At 38.5% G+C, this 26611-nt stretch overlaps 2 protein-coding genes across 4 annotated transcripts in view; one reads left to right on the top strand and one right to left on the bottom strand.

Moving 5' to 3' along the window:
• Positions 1-26611, bottom strand: part of LOC117397990 (titin-like) — a 293410-nt gene that overhangs the window by 151367 nt on the left and 115432 nt on the right. The gene's annotated exons all lie outside the window — the stretch shown is intronic.
• On the top strand, positions 12663-25489 carry LOC117966603 (receptor-type tyrosine-protein phosphatase eta-like). 3 transcript variants are annotated; one of them, XM_059017002.1, is made up of 7 exons: positions 12663-12742; positions 14623-14921; positions 19466-19738; positions 20378-20650; positions 22230-22294; positions 24709-24779; positions 25353-25489. In XM_059017002.1, the coding sequence occupies exons 2-6, from the start codon at positions 14639-14641 to the stop codon at positions 24763-24765; spliced, it is 951 nt and encodes a 316-aa protein (XP_058872985.1). In that variant the 5' UTR covers positions 12663-12742; positions 14623-14638; the 3' UTR covers positions 24766-24779; positions 25353-25489. The 3 variants fall into 3 exon arrangements, with proteins under 3 accessions (XP_058872985.1, XP_058872986.1, XP_058872984.1); XM_059017003.1 differs by having other exon boundaries at positions 24709-24767; positions 25353-25434; XM_059017001.1 differs by lacking the exons at positions 24709-24779; positions 25353-25489 and having other exon boundaries at positions 22230-23147.

Below are 26611 nucleotides of genomic sequence, written 5' to 3'. Positions count from 1 at the left end.
ACAAGGTGTGGAGAGATTGAATTCTATAGCAGGGAGTGTATCAGGAATTCACTTCATTTCTTGAAGATTAACAATAAAGACAAAATAAGAAAAGCAGTCAGTTCTGTTATGGACAGAAAAAACAATTCATGTTATCCAGGTTCAATTATTATGTCATATTACACAGTCTTCTTTTTTTATTCTCTAACACGCATAAACTCAGTGGAGACATGTTAGGAGGGACATAAAGGTGTTTTAAACTCCTTAAGTGGTTAGTTTGCATTGTTGATCATTAAATTGTTAAACAGGTATAAATGTTGTGTGTTTTGATTACTGGTAAACTTTCAACAGAATATATTTAAATGATCTACACTCCAGTCATCCTTTAACCTTGGCAGCATACTCTGTAAGAATGATTATTTAAAAACATAAAACTAATTAAAATAAATTTGAACAAATGCATGTTTAGTTCACTGTACATTTAAACATGGTCACGTGTTCGTGATGAATCTGATTACAAGAAGTCACATGTTTTTCAGGAAGAACATATCAGGTTTGTTTTGTTGGGGATTTTCCATTGCTCTCCCTTGCATTTAAAGTGCCTTGGCTAGCCTGCATATATTTGTTCAGTAATGCAAATGGAGATTTTCTTTTGTGCATTTTGTTTAATGTGGCCTTGTTTGTTCTGTATTGTTTTGAATGATCAGAGCAGCTTGGTTTGCTGAAGGCTGAAACAGTTCACCTCAGAGTTTATTAAAACTATACTGATGCACAATGAAAACTCAACAGTCTAAGTTTTACATCAATAGCTCATTGGGCACTGTGACAGAAACATAATTATTTTTTGTGCTAAATCTCCCTCCTGACCTGTGAGGGCACTAAGTAAAGGGAACAGAGTACCCTGGACTGGATGGCCTGACAATTCATTCCCTGGTGTGGAAGGGTGGTGGGTAATTCACTGACGCAGAGACAGACAGGTGTATTTGGCGTCACCACACAGGTGCCCAGTTTTATTTTTGTTTGGAGCAGGGAGTTGATCTCTTTAGCCCGCAGATGGCGCTGTGGGTCCGTGGTCTGCGTACCACCGATGGTAAACAGAGCCACGGAGAATACCAGGAGTCTGGTAAACCAGGGATCGGACAGTAGCACTCGCAGGTGCCTCAAACAAAACAATGAAAACTAAAGACCAAAGAAAAAGAGAAAATAAAACACAGTAATAAACCTTCAAAGAAAAAGGTGCTGCCCTTGGCAACAATATCCCGGTCGCCGCTACCCGCACGACCCGGATCTCCGTCCTGCTCTACCGGCTCGCTATGCTTGCCTTTTCACTACTGGGGTTCTGCCCAAAGGTACCCCGCTCTCACTAATTCTATCTATCCGGAGGCTCCTTTCTCTCCGCTGATCCTCGCTCCTGGTCAGCACTTTCCGCACCTCCAGCGCGTCTAAAACGGCAGACCTGAGGAAACAGCAGAGCATTATCTTATAGGGCCAACAATCTCCCCAAGACCCGCCTCGCAGCCATTCAGAGAGAGAGGGAGAGTCCACACCCACTCTCCCACCTCCCCGTGTCACGGCTATGACTGACAGGCGGTTGTTGGATGACTGCCGCCCCCCTCCTGCAGCACTGTGAACACGCCAGCAGAGTCAGCACAGATCTCTCCCCTGTTACACCTGGGTTAAAAGGAAGTTGGTCATCTAGACAGGGGGCGGAGCTCCGGTACACTAAATCATCGACCCGGAAGGGAAACGATGTGGCAGCCGCGGATTGGAGGAGCAGTTGCAATCATTAACCATGGGGTCATGAGTGACTGTACATATAGGGGACGGAGCGACGTGATCTGCTCCTTTGCTGATGGTTAACGAAAGACCGGAAGGACCTGTATTTGAATCTGTATCGTGAGTTTTTTTTTGGTTTGTCACTTGGAGACCGATAAATTGTATTTACACCATGATCACTACTGCACTTACTGTGGACTGGTGACCGTGTATGTGTATTGTGCGTGTGTTTGTTACTGTGTACATTGTTCGGGACTGCCCCTTGGATTCAATATACAGAGCAGTGCACATCGTTGTGTATTGCCTGTATTTAATTATTATTTCTGTTGGTCAGTTTCGACCATTGGATAAAAAATAAAAGACCATCATTTCATCAGATAGTGTTGTTTGTCTTTGTCTGGAGGACTGCATCACCTCTACACCTGCACACTGCAACCCACTTTGTCACAGCACATACATAATGTTATTTGCATTTTACATAGTGAGCAGATAGGTTTGTTGATTGTTTGAGTAGTATTGTTCCTTGGGATAACAAAATACTGAGCTCATGTCATGTTATTTCATAAAACTGCCAGGTACTCAGTGTTTGGTATTTGAGTTGAGTTAAAATTGCCTAAATGAGTTGATTAAGAATCTGTATTAATAGCCATTCGAAAAGATATAATTTTAATTAATGCAAGAACAGTGAAAGATATGACCATGCCCCACTTGAGTAATGGAGATCGTCTGGTTGCTATCGGCATGATTGAAGGCGGCCTGTCTGTGAGAGAAGTTGCCCGGAGAATGAGATGTTCTGCTTCAACAATCAGCAGACAAGTCCAGAGAAACCAGGAAACCGGCTCTGTGAGGGACAGGCCACGTCCTGGAAGGCAGAGGGTCACCACACCAGCACAGTACCATTATGCTGACTGTTACGTTATTCAAGCCAACCGGTGGGGCGGTGGAAGTGTCATGATGTGGGGAGGAATCTCCTTTAACACAAGAACGCCTTTGGTGCAGATTGAGGGAAACCTTACTGCCCAGATATACATTGACAAAGTCCTTGAGGTAATAGTTTTTCTGTTCCTGCAAGTCAATCCAGAACTGTTGATTTTCCAGCAGGACAATGCAAGACCACACAGTGCTAGGATTACAATTGCATGACTTCAAGAAAACAATGTTGACGTCTTGCCGTGGCCAGCTTTTTCTGCTGACCCGTCCAATAGAACATCTGTGGGACCAAATCGCCATCGCCATCCACAGGAGACAACCGCGACCAGCCAACCTTCACCAGCTGGCTGCAGCTGCACAGGAAGAGTGGTGGAACATCCCACAGCAGTCTATCCAGAGGCTGATCAGGTCTATGCGTCAACGCTGCCAGGATTGTTAATGCTCAGGGAGGTCATACCCGATACTAACTTTGTAACGTTTTCATTTTGACAGTGTGTTACGTTTCATACTGAAAACATATCATGACTTTTTGATATGTATTTTTGTTCACATTTTCTGTGATTTTCTTTGATATCTCTGTTTAAAATATTTGATTAAATCCATTAGACTTGAGTGTTGCGTTTCTTTTCTGCATCAGTATATATTGAGGTCCAAGCCTCCTTTTCTAACAGTGTATACGTTGGGATCCCAAGCTGAAATAGGACCCATCATAAGAACATAAGAGAAGTTCCGGGACAAGAAGTTGCTGTTCAGCCCATCAAGTCTCGCCCCTTCCTAGCACACCCCTACTAAGGGTTCTGATCTAACAGCACGGAATCTAATTGTGTTTGGAATACTCTCAGTATTTTAGATACTTCACCTGGTTGGCTGTTTCATGCATTTATAACTGTGTAAAAAGTGCTTCCTACCTTCTGTTCTAAACCTGCTTTTACTCAGCTTCCATTGATGCCCTCTTGTTCTGCACTTGTGTTAAATCTGAAGTGGTGACTGTTAATCTGAGACCATTTAGACTTTTTATAAACTCAGGGTTAATTGTGTATAATTAAAATAGGCACAGGGGTGAGGACTAAAATATACTCTGTTTCAGACTGCCCCATTAATAAAGCAGGATAGTGTTTAGATCAAAACCGGTTTTGACTGGCAATAAATGTATGTGCTTCCAGTTTCGTTTCTGCATCTGATATAAACAGTTTGTTTTGCATACTGTGTCAGTGTTTATGAACACCTGCAGAGGACAAGGTGTGGAGAGATTGAATTCCATAGCAGGGAGTGTATCAGGTATTCACTTCATTTCTTGAAGATTAACAATAAAGACAAAATAAGAAAAGCAGTCAGTTCTGTTATGTACAGAAAAAGCAATTCATGTTATCCAGGTTCAATTATTATGTCATATTACACAAACTTATTTTTTTTATTCTCTAACACGCATAAACTCAGTGGAGACATGTTAGGAGGGACATAAAGGTGTTTTAAACTCCTTAAGTGGTTAGTTTGCATTGTTGATCATTAAATTGTTAAACAGGTATAAATGTTGTGTGTTTTGATTACTGGTAAACATTCAACAGAATATATTTAAATGCTCTATACTCCAGTCATCCTTTAACCTTGGCAGCATACTCTGTAAGAATGATTATTTAAAAACATAAAACTAATTAAAATAAATTTGAACAAATGCATGTTTAGTTCACTGTACATTTAAACATGGTCACGTGTTTGTGATGAATCTGATTACAAGAAGTCACATGTTTTTCAGGAAGAACGTATCAGGTTTGTTTTGTTGGGGATTTTCCATTGCTCTCCCTTGCATTTAAAGTGCCATGGCTAGCCTGCACATATTTGTTTAGTAATGCAAATGGAGATTTTCTTTTGTGCATTTTGTTTAATGTGGCCTTGTTTGTTCTGTATTGTTTTAAATGATCAGAGCAGCTTAGTTTGCTGAATGCTGAGACAGTTCACCTCAGATTTTATTAAAACTATACTGATGCACAATGAAAACTCAACAGTCTAAGTTTTACATCAATAGCTCATTGGGCACTGTGACAGAAACAGAATTATTTTTTGTGGTAAATCTCCCTCCCGACCTGTGAGGGCACTAAGTAAAGGGGACAGAGTACCCAGGACTGGATGGCCTGACAATTCATTCCCTGGGTTAAAAGGAAGTTGGTCATCTAGACAGGGGGTGGAGCTCCGGTACACTAAATCATCGACCCAGAAGGGAAAGGATGTGGCAGCCGCGGATTGGAGGAGCAGTTGCAGTTTGTCACTTGGAGACCGATAAATTGTATTTACACCACGAGCACTACTGCACTTACTGTGGACTGCTGACCGTGTATGTGTATTGTGCGAGTGTTTGTTACTGTGTACATTGTTCGGGACTGCCCCTTGGATTCAATATACAGAGCAGTGCACATCGTTGTGTATTGCCTGTATTTAATTATTATTTCTGTTGGTCAGTTTCGACCATTGGATTAAAAATAAAAGACCATCATTTCATCAGATAGTGTTGTTTGTTTTTGTCTGGAGGACTGCATCACCTCTACACCTGCACACTGCAACCCACTTTGCCACTGCACATACATAATGTTATTTGCATTTTACATAGTGAGCAGATAGGTTTGTTGATTGTTTGAGTAGTATTGTTCCTTGGGATAACAAAATACTGAGCTCATGTCATGTGATTTCATAAAACTGCCAGGTACTCAGTGTTTGGTATTTGAGTTGAGTTAAAATTGCCTAAATTAGTTGATTAAGAATCTGTATTAATAGCCATTCGAAAAGATATAATTTTAATTAATGCAAGAACAGTGAAAGATATGACCATGCCCCACTTGAGTAATGGAGATTGTCTGGTTGCTATCGGCATGATTGAAGGCGGCCTGTCTGTGAGAGAAGTTGCCCAGAGAATGAGATGTTCTGCTTCAACAATCAGCAGACCAGTCCAGAGAAACCAGGAAACCGGCTCTGTGAGGGACAGGCCACGTCCTGGAAGGCAGAGGGTCACCACACCAGCACAGTACCATTATGCTGACTGTTACGTTATTCAAGCCAACCGGTGGGGCGGTGGAAGTGTCATGATGTGGGGAGGAATCTCCTTTAACACAAGAACGCCTTTGGTGCAGATTGAGGGAAACCTTACTGCCCAGATATACATTGACAAGGTCCTTGAGGTAATAGTTTTTCTGTTCCTGCAAGTCAATCCAGAACTGTTGATTTTCCAGCAGGACAATGCAAGACCACACAGTGCTAGGATTACAATTGCATGGCTTTAAGAAAACAATGTTGACGACTTGCCGTGGCCAGCTTTTTCTGCTGACCCGTCCAATAGAACATCTGTGGGACCAAATCGCCAGCGCCATCCACAGGAGACAACCGCGACCAGCCAACCTTCACCAGCTGGCTGCAGCTGCACAGGAAGAGTGGTGGAACATCCCACAGCAGTCTATCCAGAGGCTGATCAGGTCTATGCGTCAACGCTGCCAGGATTGTTAATGCTCAGGGAGGTCATACCCGATACTAACTTTGTAACGTTTTCATTTTGACAGTGTGTTACGTTTCATACTGAAAACATATCATGACTTTTTGATATGTATTTTTGTTCACATTTTCTGTGATTTTCTTTGATATCTCTGTTTAAAATATTTGATTAAATCCATTAGACTTGAGTGTTGCGTTTCTTTTGTGCATCAGTATATATTGAGGCCCGAGCCTCCTTTTCTAAGAGTGTACACGTTGGGATCCCAAGCTGAAATAGGACCCATCATAAGAACATAAGAGAAGTTCCGGGACAAGAAGTGGCTGTTCAGCCCATCAAGTCTCGTCCCTTCCTAGCACACCCCTACTAAGGGTTCTGATCTAACAGCACGGAATCTAATTGTGTTTGGAATGCTCTCAGTATTTTAGATACTTCACCTGGTTGGCTGTTTCATGCATTTATAACTGTGTAAAAAGTGCTTCCTACCTTCTGTTTTAAACCTGCTTTTAGCCAGCTTCCGCTGATGCCCTCTTGTTCTGCACTTGTGTTAAATCTGAAGTGGTGACTGTTAACCTGAGACCATTTAGACTTTTTATAAACTCGGGGTTAATTGTGTATAATTAAAATAGGCACAGGGGTGAGGACTAAAATATACTCTGTTTCAGACTGCCCCATTAATAAAGCAGGATAGTGTTTAGATCAAAACCGGTTTTGACTGGCAAGAAAGGAATGTGCTTCCAGTTTCGTTTCTGATATAAACAGTTTGTTTTGCATACTGTGTCAGTGTTTATGAACACCTGCAGAGGACAAGGTGTGGAGAGATTGAATTCCATAGCAGGGAGTGTATCAGGTATTCACTTCATTTCTTGAAGATTAACAATAAAGACAAAATAAGAAAAGCAGTCAGTTCTGTTATGTACAGAAAAAGCAATTCATGTTATCCAGGTTCAATTATTATGTCATATTACACAAACTTATTTTTTTTTATTCTCTAACACGCATAAACTCAGTGGAGACATGTTAGGAGGGACATAAAGGTGTTTTAAACTCCTTAAGTGGTTAGTTTGCATTGTTGATCATTAAATTGTTAAACAGGTATAAATGTTGTGTGTTTTGATTACTGGTAAACATTCAAAAGAATATATTTAAATGCTCTATACTCCAGTCATCCTTTAACCTTGGCAGCATACTCTGTAAGAATAATTATTTAAAAACATAAAACTAATTAAAATAAATTTGAACAAATGCATGTTTAGTTCACTGTACATTTAAACATGGTCACGTGTTTGTGATGAATCTGATTACAAGAAGTCACATGTTTTTCAGGAAGAACATATCAGGTTTGTTTTTTTGGGGATTTTCCATTGCTCTCCCTTGCATTTAAAGTGCCTTGGCTAGCCTGCATATATTTGTTTAGGAATGCAAATGGAGATTTTCTTTTTTGCATTTTGTTTAATGTGGCCTTGTTTGTTCTGTATTGTTTTGAATGATCAGAGCAGCTTGGTTTGCTGAAGGCTGAAACAGTTAACCTCAGAGTTTATTAAAACTATACTGATGCACAGTGAAAACTCAACAGTCTAAGTTTTACATCAATAGCTCATTGGGCACTGTGACAGAAACAGAATTATTTTTTGTGGTAAATCTCCCTCCCGACCTGTGAGGGCACTAAGTAAAGGGAACAGAGTACCCTGGACTGGATGGCCTGACAATTCATTCCCTGGGTTAAAAGGAAGTTGGTCATCTAGAAAGGGGGCGGAGCTCCGGTACACTAAATCATCGACCCGGAAGGGAAACGATGTGGCAGCCGCGGATTGGAGGAGCAGTTGCAATTGTTAACCATGTCGTCATGAGTAAGGCCCTGAGAAAATTGCAGATTTTTTGTACAAAATTCACAGCAGTATTGTGGGTAAAGTATCATTTTTCACGAAATATGCACAGAACAATTTAATAAACTGTACGTACAAAGTATATTTGATTAAACTGCAAAAATAAATTATATCTAATGATTCTTACGCTAATTCCCCCTTCTAAGTATGTATTGAACAGTGGCCAATGTTATTTTCACTCCATTTCCCAGTTACAAAAAAAAAAATGTGTTGATTGAGAATTAGAATTAAGCTTTATATAAAAACTTGAACATTTTATAAATATAACTAACATTCTTCAGAAAATAAACATATATACAGTCCAGGAAATATCCTTTTTTAAAAAATATATATTTGTTAATTAAAGCTGAGCATCGTCAGATGGTATATATATATATATATATATATATATATATATATATATATATATATATATATATATATAATATAAATATAAAAATATGTGTACATTTTTCAAAAGAATAAAAGCATAAAAAATCATGGTGTTGAGCTAATTTCACGATTTCCGCGCAGTCTGCAAAATCATGATTTTCTCAGGGCCCTAGTCATGAGTGACGGTACACATAGGGGACAGAGCAACGTGATCTGTTCCTTTGTTGATGGTTAACAAAGAAACAGGAACAATAAACACAAAATAAGGAAAGCACTCAGTTCTGTTATGTACAGAAAAAGCAATTCCTGTCATCCAGGTTCAATTATTATTATTTAAGTGGTTAGTTTGTGTACTGGTCTAGAGATATTAACATATCCAGATAACTGTTATGCAATCAAGAAAAATCACACAGACTCTTGTTTAGTGTTTAACGAATCAGAATATATATGTAATGCTTTGATTTACTGTATGCTTAATAATGGATCTGGTGGCTACAAGCCCCATCAGATCCTAGCTCAGGGACAATCTGGGTAACCAGTAACCGTCCAAACTATCAGCATCAATCTTATATAGCAGAAATGGCTACAAATAGATTTCTGAGTTTATAGCACTTGCAGCAAAATCCTAAAAAGCGGCAAATATGCCAGTTCTATAAAACTAAATATAAAATAAATCATATTCCTAATACAAATACAGTTGTTGATTCTATAGAGATTGAAATTGGTAAACAGTTTCTTAATTGTTCTTGCAAAGGTAGATTCAATTATCAGTGAACATTAAAAAATGTAGCTATATTCTTAAACATGTTCTGGTGTTTCAGTGGTTTTAACAGTGACTTTCAGGAGGTGTGTATCTATTTGTCATTTATATTTATAAAGACGGTACAGTAAAAACAGATTAACCTGTTTGGAGATTTCAGAGAAGTATGTTGTGAACTTCCTGATAATGTACAGTAAAACCTGTCTAATTCAGCTCCACTACAAACCATCATTCTGTACAATTCAGCACAATGGCCTATATTTGAAAAGTGTGCCATCATTCTCTTTTGTGTTTATATGAGAAAGTTGTGTAGAGCAGCTAATGTTACTTTGAAGCAAGCGAAGGGAAGGGCGCTAAGATGTATCCCTTTGTGGTGGGGTGGCCCGCTCCTGGGTGTATTTTATGTTAAATGTTGTATGTGGCGTGTTATTGTTGGTGTAGGTACTGGTACACAGAGTGTGGGTTATGTAGCACAGAGGATATAAAGTCAAGAGTCCAGAGCCCTAACCACTACTCCACACTGCTGCCCTATATCAGCAAAGTGGAACTGTATTGGTTATTGGAGGAACCATTGGTATATAATCAGAGTTTGACCTGTCCAATTTCAGAATCTGATAGTTTTAAAAAAATGTTAATGTCTAGGGAAGTCCTTAAGATGGCCCATCTCTTACATTCGGACAAGCGAGTTTGGAAACGCCCTGAGTTCCTGTCGGATCAGTTTGGGGGGGGGGGTCCATGAGATGTATCGGTGTGTTTTTAATGCAGCTGCATGCTGCCCTGTCAGGAGAGGGTCTGGCTGTACTGAAATCATTATTTACAGGTCAGAGCCCCCAGGGTTTCAGTTACAGGCTAGACCAGCTGTAGCACACAGTCAGGACAGCCTGGTTTATATTGGCTGAAACACATTTGCAATTAATTAGCAAATCGATTAAACTACAAATTATCCAAGGCCAATATGGATCACTAAAGGCAAGCAGATCCTTCTTTTGCCAGCACTACAAATATATAGTCCATTGTATACATATATACATTATATTATATATATATATATATATATATATATATATATATATATATATGTTTCAAAAATAGCACTTCTAAAATGTAGTAATGGAAGTGTAAGGTGATGCTAAATAAGATTATTATCCTCGTTAATTTCGTATAACACGCACGTCTGTAAAACTGAGTAAGCTTATTTTATTTATGTATTTATTTATTTGTCGCCCAAATGCTTATAATGAAAACATGTGCTGTTTTCCCTTCATTGTAAATAAAAACGTGATTTGGTATCATTTAATTAAAACGCTGTTAACATGGCAGCAGTGTGGAGTAGCGGTTAGGGCTCTGGACTCTTGACCGGAGGGTCGTGGGTTTAATCTCAGGTAGGGGACACTGCTGCTGTACCCTTGAGCAAGGTACTTTACCTAGTTTGCTCAAATAAAAACTAAACTATATAAATGGGTAATTGCATGTAAAAAAATAATGTGATATATTGTAACAATTGTAAGTAATAAATAATAATAGTAAATTAATCATGTTTGGAGCAGCAGTTTTTAAGTATTCTGTAAATATTTCATAGTCTAATAGTTAAAAAGTGCAATCCTTATGGGTCTGTCAGTTTTCAAAAGATAATCGGCACGGACATGTTATATAAACCAAGGGAAGACCTTGTGTGTGTTTGCTAGTTGTGTTGTATTGGCTGGCTAGCTTGCTATTGTCTGCTGATCAGTGACGGTGCTGCTCTGATCGGTGGATTAATGTCGACCTGAATACTACAGGTGTTACGCACCAGCAGCAGTGAACACTGCACGCTTTTCACAGTAACAGAGAGAGAGTCACTGACGCTGACATGCGTACTGGCCCGACTGGCAAGCAGAGAGACATCCTCCTGCTATGCAGGGGGTATAGAACTTATAAGATAAATCATAAAACAGACAGACGTTTTGACAGATGCTTTGTCTGAATGTATTATGATATACAAGACAGTCAATCAAACGTTTTGTTTTTATGTTTTATTAAGGTACCTAATATTGCTTTTGATATATATATATATATATATACACACATGCATACATAGATAGATACATACATAGATAGATAGAATTACCTAAATTCACCTGACCCCACTGTAAAACATATAATATAAAACCACTGTATGCACAATTTCATAGCTGCGGTACTGGCTCTACCTCTCCGCTCCGCCTGCACTAGAAGACTGGCTCTACCTCCTTTACGCTCCCCTGCCTCCAGAGCCCGCTCCTTCTCCACCCTCGCCCCGCAGTGGTGGAATGACCTTCCTACAGATGTCAGGACTGCCCAGTCCCTGACCACATTCCGGCGCCTCCTCAAGACTCACCTCTTCAGAAAGCACCTGTAGAACTCCTCTGTTCTACCCCTGGGACACACATCATCCTTCCTTAAATGCGCTTTAAACTTGCTCTTATCTGCCCCCTATTTTACTGCATTTAATCCTGTACTTCAGAGTACTGTAATCTGCCAAGTGTTTAATCTGTAGTATTTTGTATTTAATCATATCCTGATGTACCTATCACTGACACGTATCTGCTGTATTATTGAATCGTATTTTGTCACACTTGTACTTGTTTGAACCAAAGTCATTGTATTCATCATTGTATTTACCTTGCTCTTAATTGTATTATTACTTGTACTGTGATTTCTTGAAATGTATTTGTTGACAACTGTAAGTCTCCCTGGATAAGGGCGTCTGCTAATAAATAAATAAATAAATAAATAAATAAATAAATAAATAATAATAATAATAATAATAATAATAATAATAATAATAATAATAATAATAATAATGCAACTTGAATGATAGCTTTTGAAATAAACAATTACACATCGTGTTGCTTTTAAATCTTTTTTTTTATTTTTCACTGTACAAGGAAGTAGAAAAAGTGTCAAAACGAAAGTGATAGTAAAAAGTTCCTGGTTTTACACATAATTAATAAATACGCATTTAAAAGCAGAAAATACCTTTTCGGTAGAATGTACGGTACAGTTCTATATATGAAGTCAACGTAAAACTGTTTAAAGCAACGGCGGGAGCAGAACTGTGTTATTTTACTCTACAATATAGTTAATTGAGTGTGTAAACAGAAGTCCTGCATCATCACTCGAGAATTGAAATAATTCTAGAACGTGCAGTGTTCAGTCTAGAAATCAAAGTACAAACTTGATAGAGGTCCTTGAAAATCATTATTGCATTGATTTTAAAAAGCCTTATTTTAAATATTTTGAGCCATAAACTGAATTATCCTGACTAAACACAGATATGTTTTTAAAAAACGCGCGAGTTTTGTATTGTAGGGAGGTCCAAAGTCCAAATGAGAGCCACGAAGACGTCACGTGTCTGTATACGACAATGGGTGCCGATTTAGCCAATGGGTGCCGATTTAGCCAATGGGTGCCGATTTAGCCAATGGGTGCGCTCACGGAGATCATTCGTAGAAGATCATTGGCTAAACTGGTCAAGTTCTGCGCAGAATGATATCACTGAACGCAACCAGAGTTTCTTACTCCACTCCTGACGCGAGTTTGGAGAAGGTAAGTGAACATGTACTTTTTACAAATACTATGTTTGCAAAACTTTAATTGCACCACTTTAAAAAACAAACAAAAAAAAACGCTTAGTTAACTCGGTAACGCTTTATATCGCGTGGCATAAATTAATATGACATATATATGCAACAGATATTTATGTTTAATTAAATTAATGTTTAATTAATATTTAATAGATATGCATATTCAATTTACGTTAAATATATCCTGGTTACTGTCCATTAACATTGAAGTCACTTTCCAGAAGGGCCTCATTTAGAGCAATATAGGTCCAGCATATTTTCACTAGGACTACGACTTTCTTTGCTCACTAATTATACGCATCTATTTTCAAAATGAGCAACGCGCTCGCAAAGCCCTTTGCGAGTAGTTTTTACGACCCCTGCAATTGAAACGGCAATTGATTTCAGGTGCCTTAACAAGTCACATCGGCAACTAAAGAGCCTGGACTTCTATTTCACCGCCAGCCCGTAAGGAAGCATTCACGAAGTCGCAACCAAGTAGAACGCTTGATTAAAAAAGATTTTTAAAAAATCATTCCTGGAGTTCGGACTTGCACTACAGCTGTATAAAATGTTACACCTCGTATGTAAGGAAAGCCTGACAACTAATAAAATGCCTGTTTATTGTTATTATTCTTCAGCCTCCCCATTTGGAGATGTGATATACTGTAGCCTTCTGTTTTACATTGCAGGTGTATTTGCTCATGGAATATTTTTTAAAAACAAATGACAGTAGCCCTATCGTTTAAAGACTTTTTTTAAAATCTTGTGCGCTGCTGCAGGCTTCTAAGAAACACTGTCATGAGTTATTATAGTAAGGCTGGGGTGTGTTTTTTGTTATTTTTAAGAATAGACGACTGGTTTATTTTGCTAGATTATTGTACACACTGCAGAGAGCTGTACGATTTATTTATCGCTAAGGCACCAGCTGAATTAAAAAGAAATATTTCGCAGAACGCACTGTAAAGTACAAGAGGACATTTAACTTTAAACATTAGAAACATTTGTATAAAATGATAAATTTTAAATACAACTTTTTGTTAACTATTTATTCCTAAAATACAGACCTGTTGTTGGTTACGAACGAAAAAGCCAATAGCTCTGTTCTGATTCTCTGGTCTTTAATAATAATAATAATAATAATAATAATAATAATAATAATAATAAACACAAGTTACATTCAACCCTTTTGGTCGATGACAGTTTAAGTCATGAGAGGGATCATGTCTTATTTAGCGAGTATATTTTGAGGCACATTCGTATTTTGCTCATTTTGTAATTAAGTCGTTATTTACAAAATAGAACTAATTATGGACTTTAATGGTTTAACAAGCTGTAATGCGAGTGCATTTTCAAAAAGCGCATTCCCCTGAATTGCCACTGCTTGATGTATAGGACTTTTGAAAATACAGTTCGACATCTTTCTGGTGTCGCAAAGGTGTTGTACGACCTGTATTTTTTCCTGTACTCCTTCTGAAAATCGGGCTGTAATTGTATTTTCAATAAGGAAATGTAAACAATGTGAAATTATTACATATTTTCAAGGGTAACAAAACGTAATATAAATGGACGTGATAATGCAATTAGATTTTCAATCGACATTTGGTTAACATTTAGCAAGAAACGAGCTATTCCAGCGTTCCGCTCTGCTGCATTGCTCAGTGTTGAGATAATAAAAGAGGAAAGGGAGCATGCATGTACTGTTGCAAAATGTTTCTTTCTCCCTCCCACCTCTCTTTCACACCTTTCCCTTCCTCTCAATCTATTCATTCTTTCTTGCCATCTCTCCTTCCCCCTCTCCATCGCATTTCATGCGTTCTAACGCTCTCTCTGCGCGTCCTGCCTCTCTCTTTATACAACCAGACACAGCTGAACCGGAATGGAGAAGACGTCGAAGGATCACATTATAGATACCCTAGGCTACCTGGACGACAATGGACTAAATCGGTTCAAGGACAAGCTGGGCGACACGTCGTTCCAGGAGCGCAAAATCGCCAAGGGGACGCTTCAGGATGCGAACATCGTGACAGTAGCTTGTTTGTTAATCAGCACCTACACCGAAAGGCACGCTGCTGAGAACACGATCGCCGTTTTAAATGCCATTAACGAGGCACAACTGGCTGAACAGTTGAAAGAAAAGATTAAAGATTTATTATTACAAGGTATGATCTTCTTAATAATAATAATGCATATGCCAGCCAAATACTACAGTATTTTGGACGCAAGAATGTCTTGTTTGAGAGAGAGAGAGAGAGAGAGAGAGAGAGAGAGAGAGAGAGAGAGAGAGAGAGAGAGAGAGAGAGCGAGCACACAACTCTTTGGGACTTATTTTCAAATATTTATGTACTCTCGTACATCAAAATGTACAACATCCTTTAAGTTATAAAACGAGAGATCAACAGCTCCGTGTATCGTAAACTGCTTGAAATAAAATGCTTGCTTATTATTTATTTTTAGTTTTGTAACTGTAGCAGGTGTTGCTGAGTAGTTCGTCTACCTTATATAATCTTTTATTTTAAGTTTTCAAAAAGGCTGCGATATTGAGATTTGAATTAAATAATTAAACGATGTATCATTTTGATTTTGTTTAACAGACCCTAATAAAATTGGTGTTTATAAGCGTTTACAGAATGTAGATTCCATGATGTACCTTTATCACAGGGCTTAATTTGTAAAGAAAGATTTGCCGGGTCGCAAGCAGCAATGATAATCAATAATACCATTCTTAGAAGCGCACATTCAAAATGATAACACATTTATTTGAAAGAGTATTGCACGTACTAGTGTTAGATGCTTACAATCGAGTATTATACGTCATTTACAAAGTAGTAACGCGTGCAGAAAAAATACATTAAAAGGCAACCGCAGGACAAAAAAAATGAAAATCAATATTGAAATGAATGTTCAGCTTTCATATTGAAGCTCGTTGTGTACTACTCGCGCAATCAAACCAGGTAGCGTAGGTATTTGCTTGCATCGTTTAAGACGTTTTTCAAATCATGTAAGCTTATTTGTGTATTTTAAAAAAAGAAACGACAATAGAGTCGCAGTCCTTCTTTCGCAGCCAGTGTCGTCTTTATGGCGCGTAGCTGAAATGGTAAAGTGATTCAATGTCCCTGGCAGTGGATTGTCTCTGTTGAGCGCACGCAAGAACTTACACAATGGATAAAACTGTGTTGAGAATTTTAAGAAAACCGCATTTGATAGCAAAACATTTTATGACATTTGTAACTTCCTTAGCTGAAGATGTGTGCCGGGGCTATGCCTCGTCAAGTCCGGAGGATGCGGGGGCTGAGCCCCGGCAAGCCCAGGCACAAATTAACCACTGCTGTATCAGCAGTTTATACATTTTTCCATGAATTAAATACAATTAAAGATAGTTTCGGTGTTCCTCGCTGTGCGGAAAATTAGAACCGACTGCTTTTGCCCTTGTAATGCATTTTCTACGTAAGTCATAGATAGGTCATTGTTACGGGGTTCCTAAACTAGGAGAGTGCTTTTACCCTCACATAATTGGTCGACCCGTTTAGGGATTCTCATTTAGTTAATGTTTAATTCTTTATTTATTTTTCAATGGAAACCGTTGTAATTTGATTTTCGTAATGCAACACCTGCAAGGTCACCGAAGCGTACAAACACACCACAAACCTGCCTTTAATTACAAAATATCACAGGATATAGCAAGTGTTAATTGTAAAAGTAATAATATAGCCTGACTACTCCAGTTCAGTGCGATAAGGCACCGAACAATTTTTTTTATTGAGATGACAGATCTAAAAATGTAGGAACAAGGTGACCAAGAAAATCACAAATCCCGTTTAGCAGACATTTGTTTATTGTAAACTTCCAATAGCAACACGTGGTTAAAAACGGTACTGATATAATAAGACAATTCCATTCACCTATTAACAGGTAGCGAGACTTCAAGCAGTTAATCAAGGTTCACCTTAATGAGGTCATGGATTAAAGTGCAAATACAGCAACGCTGCTACCCAGCAATAAAGTGGAGATACACATTCAAAGACACGATAAAACTATCACAATAAAAATAGTTCTAATACCCTCCCGCCCCCAATGTCCGTGCAGGGGAGGGAATACACACAGGGAGAGTGAGAGAGAAACCAGCATCACAATATATAGTCTATTATGTGCACTTCATAAACTCCAATCGACTACCAAATAGGCTAAAGGCACTCGGGCCGGTCACTCATTATTCCACACCGGCATACCGTCAGCCCAATACTTATTGTCGGGATGCTCCATTTATGGTCGGTTCCCACTCCTGACCAGACACACAAAACCCAGGATGGCCATCCCGTTTGTGAAAACAGGTGCTATTTATATTCAGGTGTGTAAATTGATCGATAATTCAATTACTAGGTGCTCAACAAGGCAAACATAGGGAAGCGGGTGGAGAAGCCAACACAACGTGATGCAAATCAATTTCACCGTGTAACTATTTTTTTTTTTTTGTTCCTGGGTAGTAAGTGTTATTTCCTAATTGCTTATGCCTCAAAAGTATAGAAAATGGATATTATTCCCCACAAACTTTGCTTTTGTGACCAGGACAGTGATATTTTGAAATGTACCTATTTTCCAGAACATTCCAGATAGATTCGGTGCTGAGTAAACTTGGAGTAACTTCTAGAACTTTCTAGAACTTTCCAGTAATATAAATATTATTATAAATAGTAGTATAAATACAAGGGCCTTAAGCCCGCCAGTTCAGTTTAGTTCCAGCTGCCTAAGTGGATACATATCTGCATTTTTCTGAGATGGCATCAATGTGACCAGTCTGTTCGAGGAAATCGGAATCGCCTGTAACCAGAATGAGTGGCGCCTCTTCATTGACAGCTCATCCAGGAGCCTCAAAGCCGTGCTGCTCCATAATGGTAACAAGTACCCGTCTCTTCCCCTGGCTCACTCGGTGCACCTCAAAGAGGATTACAACAGCATCAAGACCTTGCTGGATGCCTTGAAATATGATGAGTACGGCTGGGAGGTCATAGGAGACTTCAAAATGGTGGCATTCCTGATGGGTCTCCAAGGCGGTTTTACCAAGTTTCCCTGCTATCTTTGCCTTTGGGACAGCAGGGACACCAAGGCGCACTACCACAGGCGGGACTTGCCACAGCGGACCGAGTTCTCTGTGGGGAGGAACAACGTCAAGTGGGAGCCACTGGTGGACCCCTGGAAGGTGCTGATGCCACCACTGCACATCAAATTGGGCCTTATGAAACAATTTGGCAGAGCTCTAGATAAGGAGTCGGCAGCCTTCAAGTACCTTCAAGACTTCTTCCCTAAGCTGTCTGAGGCAAAGGTCAAAGCCGGTGTCTTCATCGGACCACAGATAAAGAAGATCCTGGAGTGCAATGAATTCCCCAAGAAGCTCACTAGTAAGGAGAAAGCGGCTTGGAACAGCTTTGTCGCAGTGGTTTGGGGCTTCCTGGGCAATCACAAGGCCAAAAACTATGTGGAGCTGGTTGAGACTCTGGTGAAGAACTATGGCACAATGGGCTGTAGGATGTCCCTCAAAGTCCATATCCTTGATGCTCATCTTGATAAATTCAAGGAGAACATGGGAGCGTACTCGGAGGAGCAAGGCGAGCGCTTCCACCAGGATATACTGGACTTTGAACGCCGCTACCAAGGACAGTATAACGAGAACATGATGGGAGACTACATTTGGGGGCTGCTTCGTGAAAGTGATTTACAATATAATCGTAAATCTCGAAAAACTACTCACTTCTAAATCTTTTGTAGTCATTTTTGTATTACTTTAGTATAAATACATGTTAATTTGGATTCATATGTTGTTTTTTTCTGACTTTATGTGAACGAAAAGACACAAATTCACCCGTTTTCTCATTGGAAATAGGTAAATTTCAAAATATCACTGCCCTGGTCACAAAAGCAAAGTTTGTGGGGAATAATAGCCATTTTCTATACTTTTGAGGCATAAGCAATTAGGAAATAACACTTAGGAACAGGAACAAAAATTGTGTTACATAGTGTAATATATATGGAATAAGGCTAAATTTAAACTACCATTGAAATTGTAACTGTATCAAGAACACAGAAAAAAACGTCCAGAAGAACTTATTTTTCTTAAAATGTACTCATGCAGCTTGCTCAGTCATTAAGCCTGATTTGGCTTTGAAAACAAAAACCTGTGCTTTGTTTAAAACAAAAATGTTCCTTGTAAAATTGCCCGTGCTTGCTTTGAAATCTGACTCACCTTTGTCCGGATGCATTTGTTGGTTCAGTAATTTTGCCTTCTTTTTGACCAGCACATTGCTTATAGGAGCGCCTATCTGGTTGCATTGTACGCATGGCTGTGATTGCATTCTTAAGGTTGAAAGTGGGGTGTTCGGTAGGGCGGTCAGTTCAGAGGTTTGGTGATTGTAACTGGAATCTGTGTGGTCCATTGGTTAAAGAAAAGGGCTTGTAACCAGGAGATCCCCGGTTCAAATCCCACCTCAGCCACTGACTCACTGTGTGGCCCTGAGCAAGTCACTTTACCTCCTTGTGCTCCGTCTTTCACGTGAGACGTAATTGTAAGTGACTCTGCAGCTGATGCATAGTTCACACACCTTAGTCTCTGTAAGTCGCCTTGAAAAAAGACATTTGCTAAATAAACAAATAATAATAATAACTGGGGTTCTACTGTACTTTGTCATTACATCAATTCTCTTTTCTCTTCCAGAACCGTCCCCTCCTGGAAAGATAAAGATAGACTCAGTGGGAAGCGACTCTGTCTCTCTGAGCTGGGGCAGTCCTGCTGGTCTGGATGAGATCCCTCACAGTTTTATAATCACCTATTCAAACTCTGTCGATGACAACACTCTTTCCATCACTGCACTCTCCAATTCCACTCTCATCTCAAAGCTGAGACCTGGGATAATATATAGCTTCACAGTCACCACAGTGCTGGAGAATGGGACCCAGAGTACGTCTGTTTCAGCAGCTGTCTACACCAGTAAGAATGATTTATTTACAACTCTTCTTGTTTGTAAGTCTGAAATGTCTGTAACTGTGAATATGGGTTTTCAGTTGTTTTAATAAATGTGCACACCTGCTATCTGCACCCTCAATCTGGAGAATCATACAAGGATGCGGCACAGTAATGCAATACTCATATTGTTATGGTTGGTTCTAGTCTTTCAAATGATAATTTAAATGGAATAAGGATAAATTGAAGCTACCACTGAAATCGTAACTGTAGTAAAAACACAGATTTAAACGTCCAAGATAACTTTTTTTTTTAAATGTACTCATGCAGCTTGTTCAGTCATTCAGCCTAATTTGGCTTTGAAAACAAAAACCTGTGCTTTGTTTAAAACAAAAATGTTCCTTGTAAAATTGCCCGTGCTTGCTTTGAAATCTGACTCACCTTTGTCCGGATGCATTTGTTGGTTCAGTAATTTTGCCTTCTTCATGACCAGCACATTGCTTATAGGAGCACCTATCTGGTTGCATTGCACGCATGGCTGAGTGATTGCATTCTTCCGGTTGAAAGTGGGGTGTTCGCTAGAGCGGTCAGTTCGGAGGTTTGGTGATTGTTTCTCTGGGGTTCTACTGTACTTTGTCGTTACAGCAATTCTCTTTTCTCTTTCAGAACCGTCCCCTCCTGGAAAGATAAAGATAGACTCAGTGGGAAGCGACTCTGTCTCTCTGAGCTGGCGCAGTCCTGCTGGTCTGGACGAGATCCCTCACAGTTTTAAAGTGACCTATTTAAGCTCTGTCGAGGACAACCCTCTTTCCATCACAGCACCCTCCAATTCCACAGTCCTCTCTGATCTGATACCTGGGAGAGATTACACCTTCACAGTCACCACAGAGCTGGTGAATGGGATTCAGAGCACGTCTGTTTCAACATCTGTCTGCACCAGTAAGAATTATTTAATTACAACTCTACTTCTGAATATTAGTCTTGATTTGATCAATGGACAGGTGGGATTGAAAGGTAATAAATGCGAAGAGAAACAAAACAGATGCGTGTTTCAGGAGATACAAAGAAACAAGAGAAGATACATTTAATAGAACATAATAATAAAGCAAGTACGTGAGGACAGGTAGAGAGAAAAAAGTGAAGGGAGAGAGCTCATTTTATTGTAGCCTAATTTTGTAAATTTGTGTTCTGTATTAATTCAGTTATACTTTCATGTACTCGGTTATGGCAGATATTTTATGCCAAAATGTAAAGCGAATGAATGAATAAATAAATACATCTGTTTTTTGGCCGTGCGTGTCCTTCAGTGTGAGGAATGTGCTGGTATGTGATGCTATGTCACGTTCTCACAACAATGCAGAGAGAATTTGGAGTTTCCAAACTGCATGGAAACTCTGCACACGAGAATGGTTTGGTTTAAACAGGCTTTTTGTGTTTGAAGTTTGCTGAGGCATTATTGTGTTTATTATACTGTGTATGTACAGTAATGTTCAAATAGTTTTCTCATTTTTTTGTGTAATTTGAGAACTACAAATTCCTAAGAGCAGAAACACGCACCTGCTACATACATTTGATGATGCGAGAGTCTGGTTATGCAGTACCGGTTAGCACACAGTGTACAGTACAGCTTTCAAATTGCAGGTATGTAACTTCATGTATATATAGGGTAGGCGTGGCATCCAGTAGTTATTGTAACAAAAAGTTGAAATGAACAATACGAAGGTCCATATATAAGGATGTGTGACCGAGTGCTGTTGTTGAGTGGTGTGTGTGGTGACATCACGGACCAGGAAGTACCAGAAACAATGGAAGTACGGGTGAGAGCTGAAACGCTACATACAAATATAAATAAACAAATAAGCGTGCTGGTTTTACCCCAGCACGATACTTAGCAGTTGTTTGCTCGCTCGCTCAAAACCTGTCTCGCCTCTGACACTCCCCTCCGAGCACGGACAGCTGCAGGTTCTTATATTCTGGCCGAGGGGCTAACTAGCTGTTAATTATCTTATTACCCCTCGGCCATAGTCTGCATGAGTTTAGTAAGGATGCGTGACTGTCAGCTAGTTAAATAATCAGTAGCTGATCAGCCACGCATCCTCACAAGGTTTTTAAATTATAAAAACAACAACAAATACGCGGCGCTTTGACCTGCGCCGTAAACAAAAATACAAATAATAATAAATATATATATAGGGGCGGGACACTCCGCCACAGGGTGATTACTTGTTTTTTTTTCCAATAATGCGGTGTGTTAATAAATAATGGACCCTCTCCATAAAGACTTTAAATGAGTTTTTGCATGAAACCTGTTTCTGTTAGCTATTACTATATAGTATGACCACTGAGGACAAACTCCTGTGTCTGAATAGTCAACTGCATTTAGTCCTCTGATTTCTTAACTGCCCTCACTCAAAAACCATGCCCTAGGTTATTACTGCAAGCAATGCACTAGACTTTGCTCTTGCTTCAGAAGCAAGACTTACTTTTAATTCAGTCCCTGTGAAATATCCCTCTGCAGGAAACTCGGAGATGTCATCAGAGAAGAGCGTGCCAGGTGAGAGGGCTCAAGAGGCTGAACTCCAGGTAGAAATGAAGAAAACGCAGATCAGCCAAATCACTCACTTTGCTGAGGACACCAGAGAAGTGTCGAATTCAATAGTTATTTATTTTCTCAACATTATAAGAGTTCCCCGTAGTAAAAGCATGTCAAAGTGTAATAAAACATTGTGAAAGCATAGCAAATTGTAATAAAACATTGTGAAAGCATAGCAAAGTGTAATAAAACATTGTGAAAGCACAGCAAAGTGTAATAAAACATTGTGAAAGCATAGCAAAGTGTAATAAAACATTGTGAAAGCACAGCAGTGTAATAAAACATTGTGAAAGCACAGCAGTGTAATAAAACATTGTGAAAGCATAGCAAAGTGTAATAAAACATTGTGAAAGCATAGCAAAGTGTAATGAAACATTGTGAAAGCATAGCAAAGTGTAATAAAACATTGTGAAAGCACAGCAGTGTAATAAAACATTGTGAAAGCACAGCAAAGTGTAATAAAACATTGTGAAAGCATAGCAAAGTGTAATAAAACATTGTGAAAGCATAGCAAAGTGTAATAAAACATTGTGAAAGCATAGCAAAGTGTAATAAAACATTGTGAAAGCACAGCAGTGTAATAAAACATTGTGAAAGCACAGCAGTGTAATAAAACATTGTGAAAGCATAGCAAAGTGTAATAAAACATTGTGAAAGCATAGCAAAGTGTAATAAAACATTGTGAAAGCACAGCAGTGTAATAAAACATTGTGAAAGCATAGCAAAGTGTAATGAAACATTGTGAAAGCATAGCAAAGTGTAATAAAACATTGTGAAAGCACAGCAGTGTAATAAAACATTGTGAAAGCACAGCAAAGTGTAATAAAACATTGTGAAAGCATAGCAAAGTGTAATAAATTGTAGTGAAAGCATGGTAAAACATTGTGAGGTATGGTAAAGCGTAGGTAAGCTCTAAAAAAGAAAGCAACTAAGCAACTACTACTACAAATAATATCTGTGTGTTGCTGAAGTGTGTGTTGGTGTGTAGCTGAAGTCTCTATCTGTGTGTAGTTGAAGGAATTTTGAGAGTGATGAATTTTGGGTATTTTGTGGGATCATTAGGAATTTTCTTAAATATTGGGGAACTTTTCATTGTGTAATATTGAACAGATAAGTAATCTTGGATCAGAGTATTCAGGGTAACTCAATTGTTTCAGAAGAAAGTAAAAACATGCTCTAAACACTTTTAAACAGTGGGTTCAAATGAGTCGAACACTTTTATTATCTTCATTTTAGAACACAGTCACAACTCAATTTTGCTTGACATATTGTGCATACTGTACGTTATTTAAAAGATACTGGATATGTCTAGCATAAAAAACTATAGGTTACTATGCTGCAAGTACTGGTCAGTAATATACCATAACATCTTTTGCCCTTTAATTTTACAACAGTCAACTGGGCTCAATACAATATAGCACGAGTGTATAGGGTTAATATTGAAAATATAATGTTAAATTTATATTTTTTCTAATATAACTGTTACAAAACTGAACACATCTCCACTTTCATAAAGTGATGTATACAATGACCGTTACTTGATCAGTCGTCTAGGCCCTACCAGATTCACAGTCTATTTGTCTACATTTCACAGGCATAGTAATTAAAAAGTCTCAATTTTCATGGCATCAGCTGTTTAAATGGTAGATTTCACGCTGGTGTAACAGAGGATGAACGTGTATCTTTTAAAAATTGAAATATATAAACACTTAAAGCCTAGACGTTTTCCATATCAATTAAAAAAAAAAAAAAACATGCGACTACAGAATAATGTAATAAATACAGTTAGAGACACTAGATGAAAACCGTTTTAAAAATCTAAAACAGATTACTGCTCAATTGTTGCGTTCATAATTTATTCGATGTCTTTAATACAGTTTATTATAACCTAAAATTGAAAATTCCCAAAATTCCAGACCTGTTCAAAATGTCCAAGATGCATGGAGTTTCCACCCCTTTGCAACCCTAATCTGTGTGTAGCTGAAGTGTGTGTGTGTGTGTGTGTGTGTGTGTGTGTGTAGTTGAAGTCTCCATCTGTGTTGCTGAGGTGTGTGTTAGTGTGTTGCTGAGGTGTGTGTCAGTGTGTGTAGCTGAAGTGTGTGTGTGTGTAGTTGAAGTCTCTATCTGTGTTGCTGAGGTGTGTGTTAGTGTGTTGCTGAGGTGTGTGTCAGGGTGTTGCTGAAGTGTGTGTGTCAGTGTGTAGCTGAAGTGTGTGTCAGTGTGTAGTTGAAGTGTGTGTCAGTGTGTAGTTGAATCGCTGTTTCTTTTCTGTTGTTTACATCCGCTACAGTTGGACCCCCTATGCTTTACCCTGCTTTCATGAGTTTATTTACAATTGCAGTAGTTTTTTTGCATTCAACCTTTTTTGTGTTATTTTTTTAAAAATTATTCAATTCCTCCACAGCGCCGCCACCCAAAAAAAGGACAACATGGTCGTGTGCGGACAACATCGCTACAGTAAAGGTAAAGCAAAAGGTAAAGTTTCTTGTAAACACTGCAGGGGGTTCTGGAACACCTTCAGAGGAAGCATCACTAAAAGCATTGTCATGCAAAACCTGTGTTTTGCTGGCATACTGCGGTCAATTAACTTTTGTGGCATTCATTTTATAAAACTGTCTTAAGTTACCTTCTTAATATTTGGTACACAGCTGTATTCTATTATTCTCTGTGTCAATTTTGCAGGTGCTGCCCAGTTAAAATGAACCTTATCACTGCTACATTGTTTTAACCTCTGGCCATTTCAAAGATATAAAAACAAAAATAAAAATAAAAATAAAATAAATAACCTTTTTATAAAATACCAACATCAAACACCTGCCTTCATTGCATATACAAGCGGAAAGTTCAGAGCATTGATGTTTAAGTGACTTTTCTCAGCCTTCCCGGCCCTCTATTGGCTCTCTATTTCTGGCAGAAGGCAATGACATTACACTTACACACACACACATAACTATATATATATATATATATATATATATATATATATATATATATATATATTATATATATATATATAATTTATTTGTATTTATATGTTTATTTAACCAGGAAAAGTACCCATTGAGACCGAGACCTAATTTACAAGAGGGTCCTATGAAGGATATGAATGGAGCAAAGAAGAGGTCCAGAGAACAACTCAAGATGGCCAGGAAAATTTTCAACAAGAGAAAGAGATTAGCATACCAGAGAGCTAATTATACCGCTGAGCATACATTTTTAGTGAGGTGTTTATGTAGAGCTGTTATACCTCACAGATTTCGCATTAAGTCAGGTGTACGCATAAATGTGAATGATCCAGAAAACACTGATTTACAAAACAAATTTAGAGAATGTTCAATAAAATCAATGCAGGTGGAGAATATTAAATGGATTAGAAGAATTAGTGAAGTTGAATTAGAAATTAAAAAAACAAATGAATCATATTATAATCTAATGCCGTCGAAATTCACACAAATGATAACAAAAATAGACAATTTTGAGAAGAATAAGCTAAATCGCTTAAATGACAGGAAATCTAAAGAGTTTCTTAAATTAATTTCCACAGATATGCCATATAAAATACTCAGAAATCAAATACCTAATGATAATTGTGTTACAGAAATGGAGAATGTATCGAATGTATCAACTGCAAAAAGTCAGAATCAAGGTAAAAAACAAATACCGGCACACGTAAGGAAGAAAATGCCAGACAGGGATTTAGGAAAAGAGTCAAATAATATTAATAATGATGGAGTACCTATAAATAAGGTCATGATTACTAAAGGTCATGAAGTGGACACAGGATTTAATTCATCTGATAAAACAGAAACAGTGTCACAGGAAGCATTACTACAAAAGGGGTACAAGTTTGTTCCAGCAAAAAGATACATAAATATTATTATTAATTATTTATTTCTTAGCAGACGCCCTTATCCAGGGTGACTTACAATTGTTACAAGATATCACATTATTTGTACATACAATTCCCCATTTATACAGTTGGGTTTTTACTGGAGCAATCTAGGTAAAGTACCTTGCTCAACAGTACAACAGCAGTGTCCCCCACTGGGGATTGAACCCACAATCCTCTGGTCAAGAGTCCAGAGCCCTAACCACTGCTCCACACTGCTGGACAAGGACAATAAGGACAAGTTAATGACGGATTTAAATGAATGGGAAAGACGAAGGAGGCAGGCAGAATACTTTAATGAGGAAACACTCACAGAATCAGAACAAGTAGGTGAACATGGAATACAAATTAAAAGAAACTGTCATATGACTCCTCCAGATGGAAGAGATACATGGTTAGACATTTATATAGAAGAAAT

The sequence above is a fragment of the Acipenser ruthenus genome, chromosome 54 (genome assembly GCF_902713425.1).
Source record: "Acipenser ruthenus chromosome 54, fAciRut3.2 maternal haplotype, whole genome shotgun sequence".
Taxonomy (NCBI): Eukaryota; Metazoa; Chordata; class Actinopteri; order Acipenseriformes; family Acipenseridae; genus Acipenser; species Acipenser ruthenus.
Note: the sequence above shows the minus strand (reverse complement) of the source record. Positions and strands in the feature narration are given on the sequence as shown.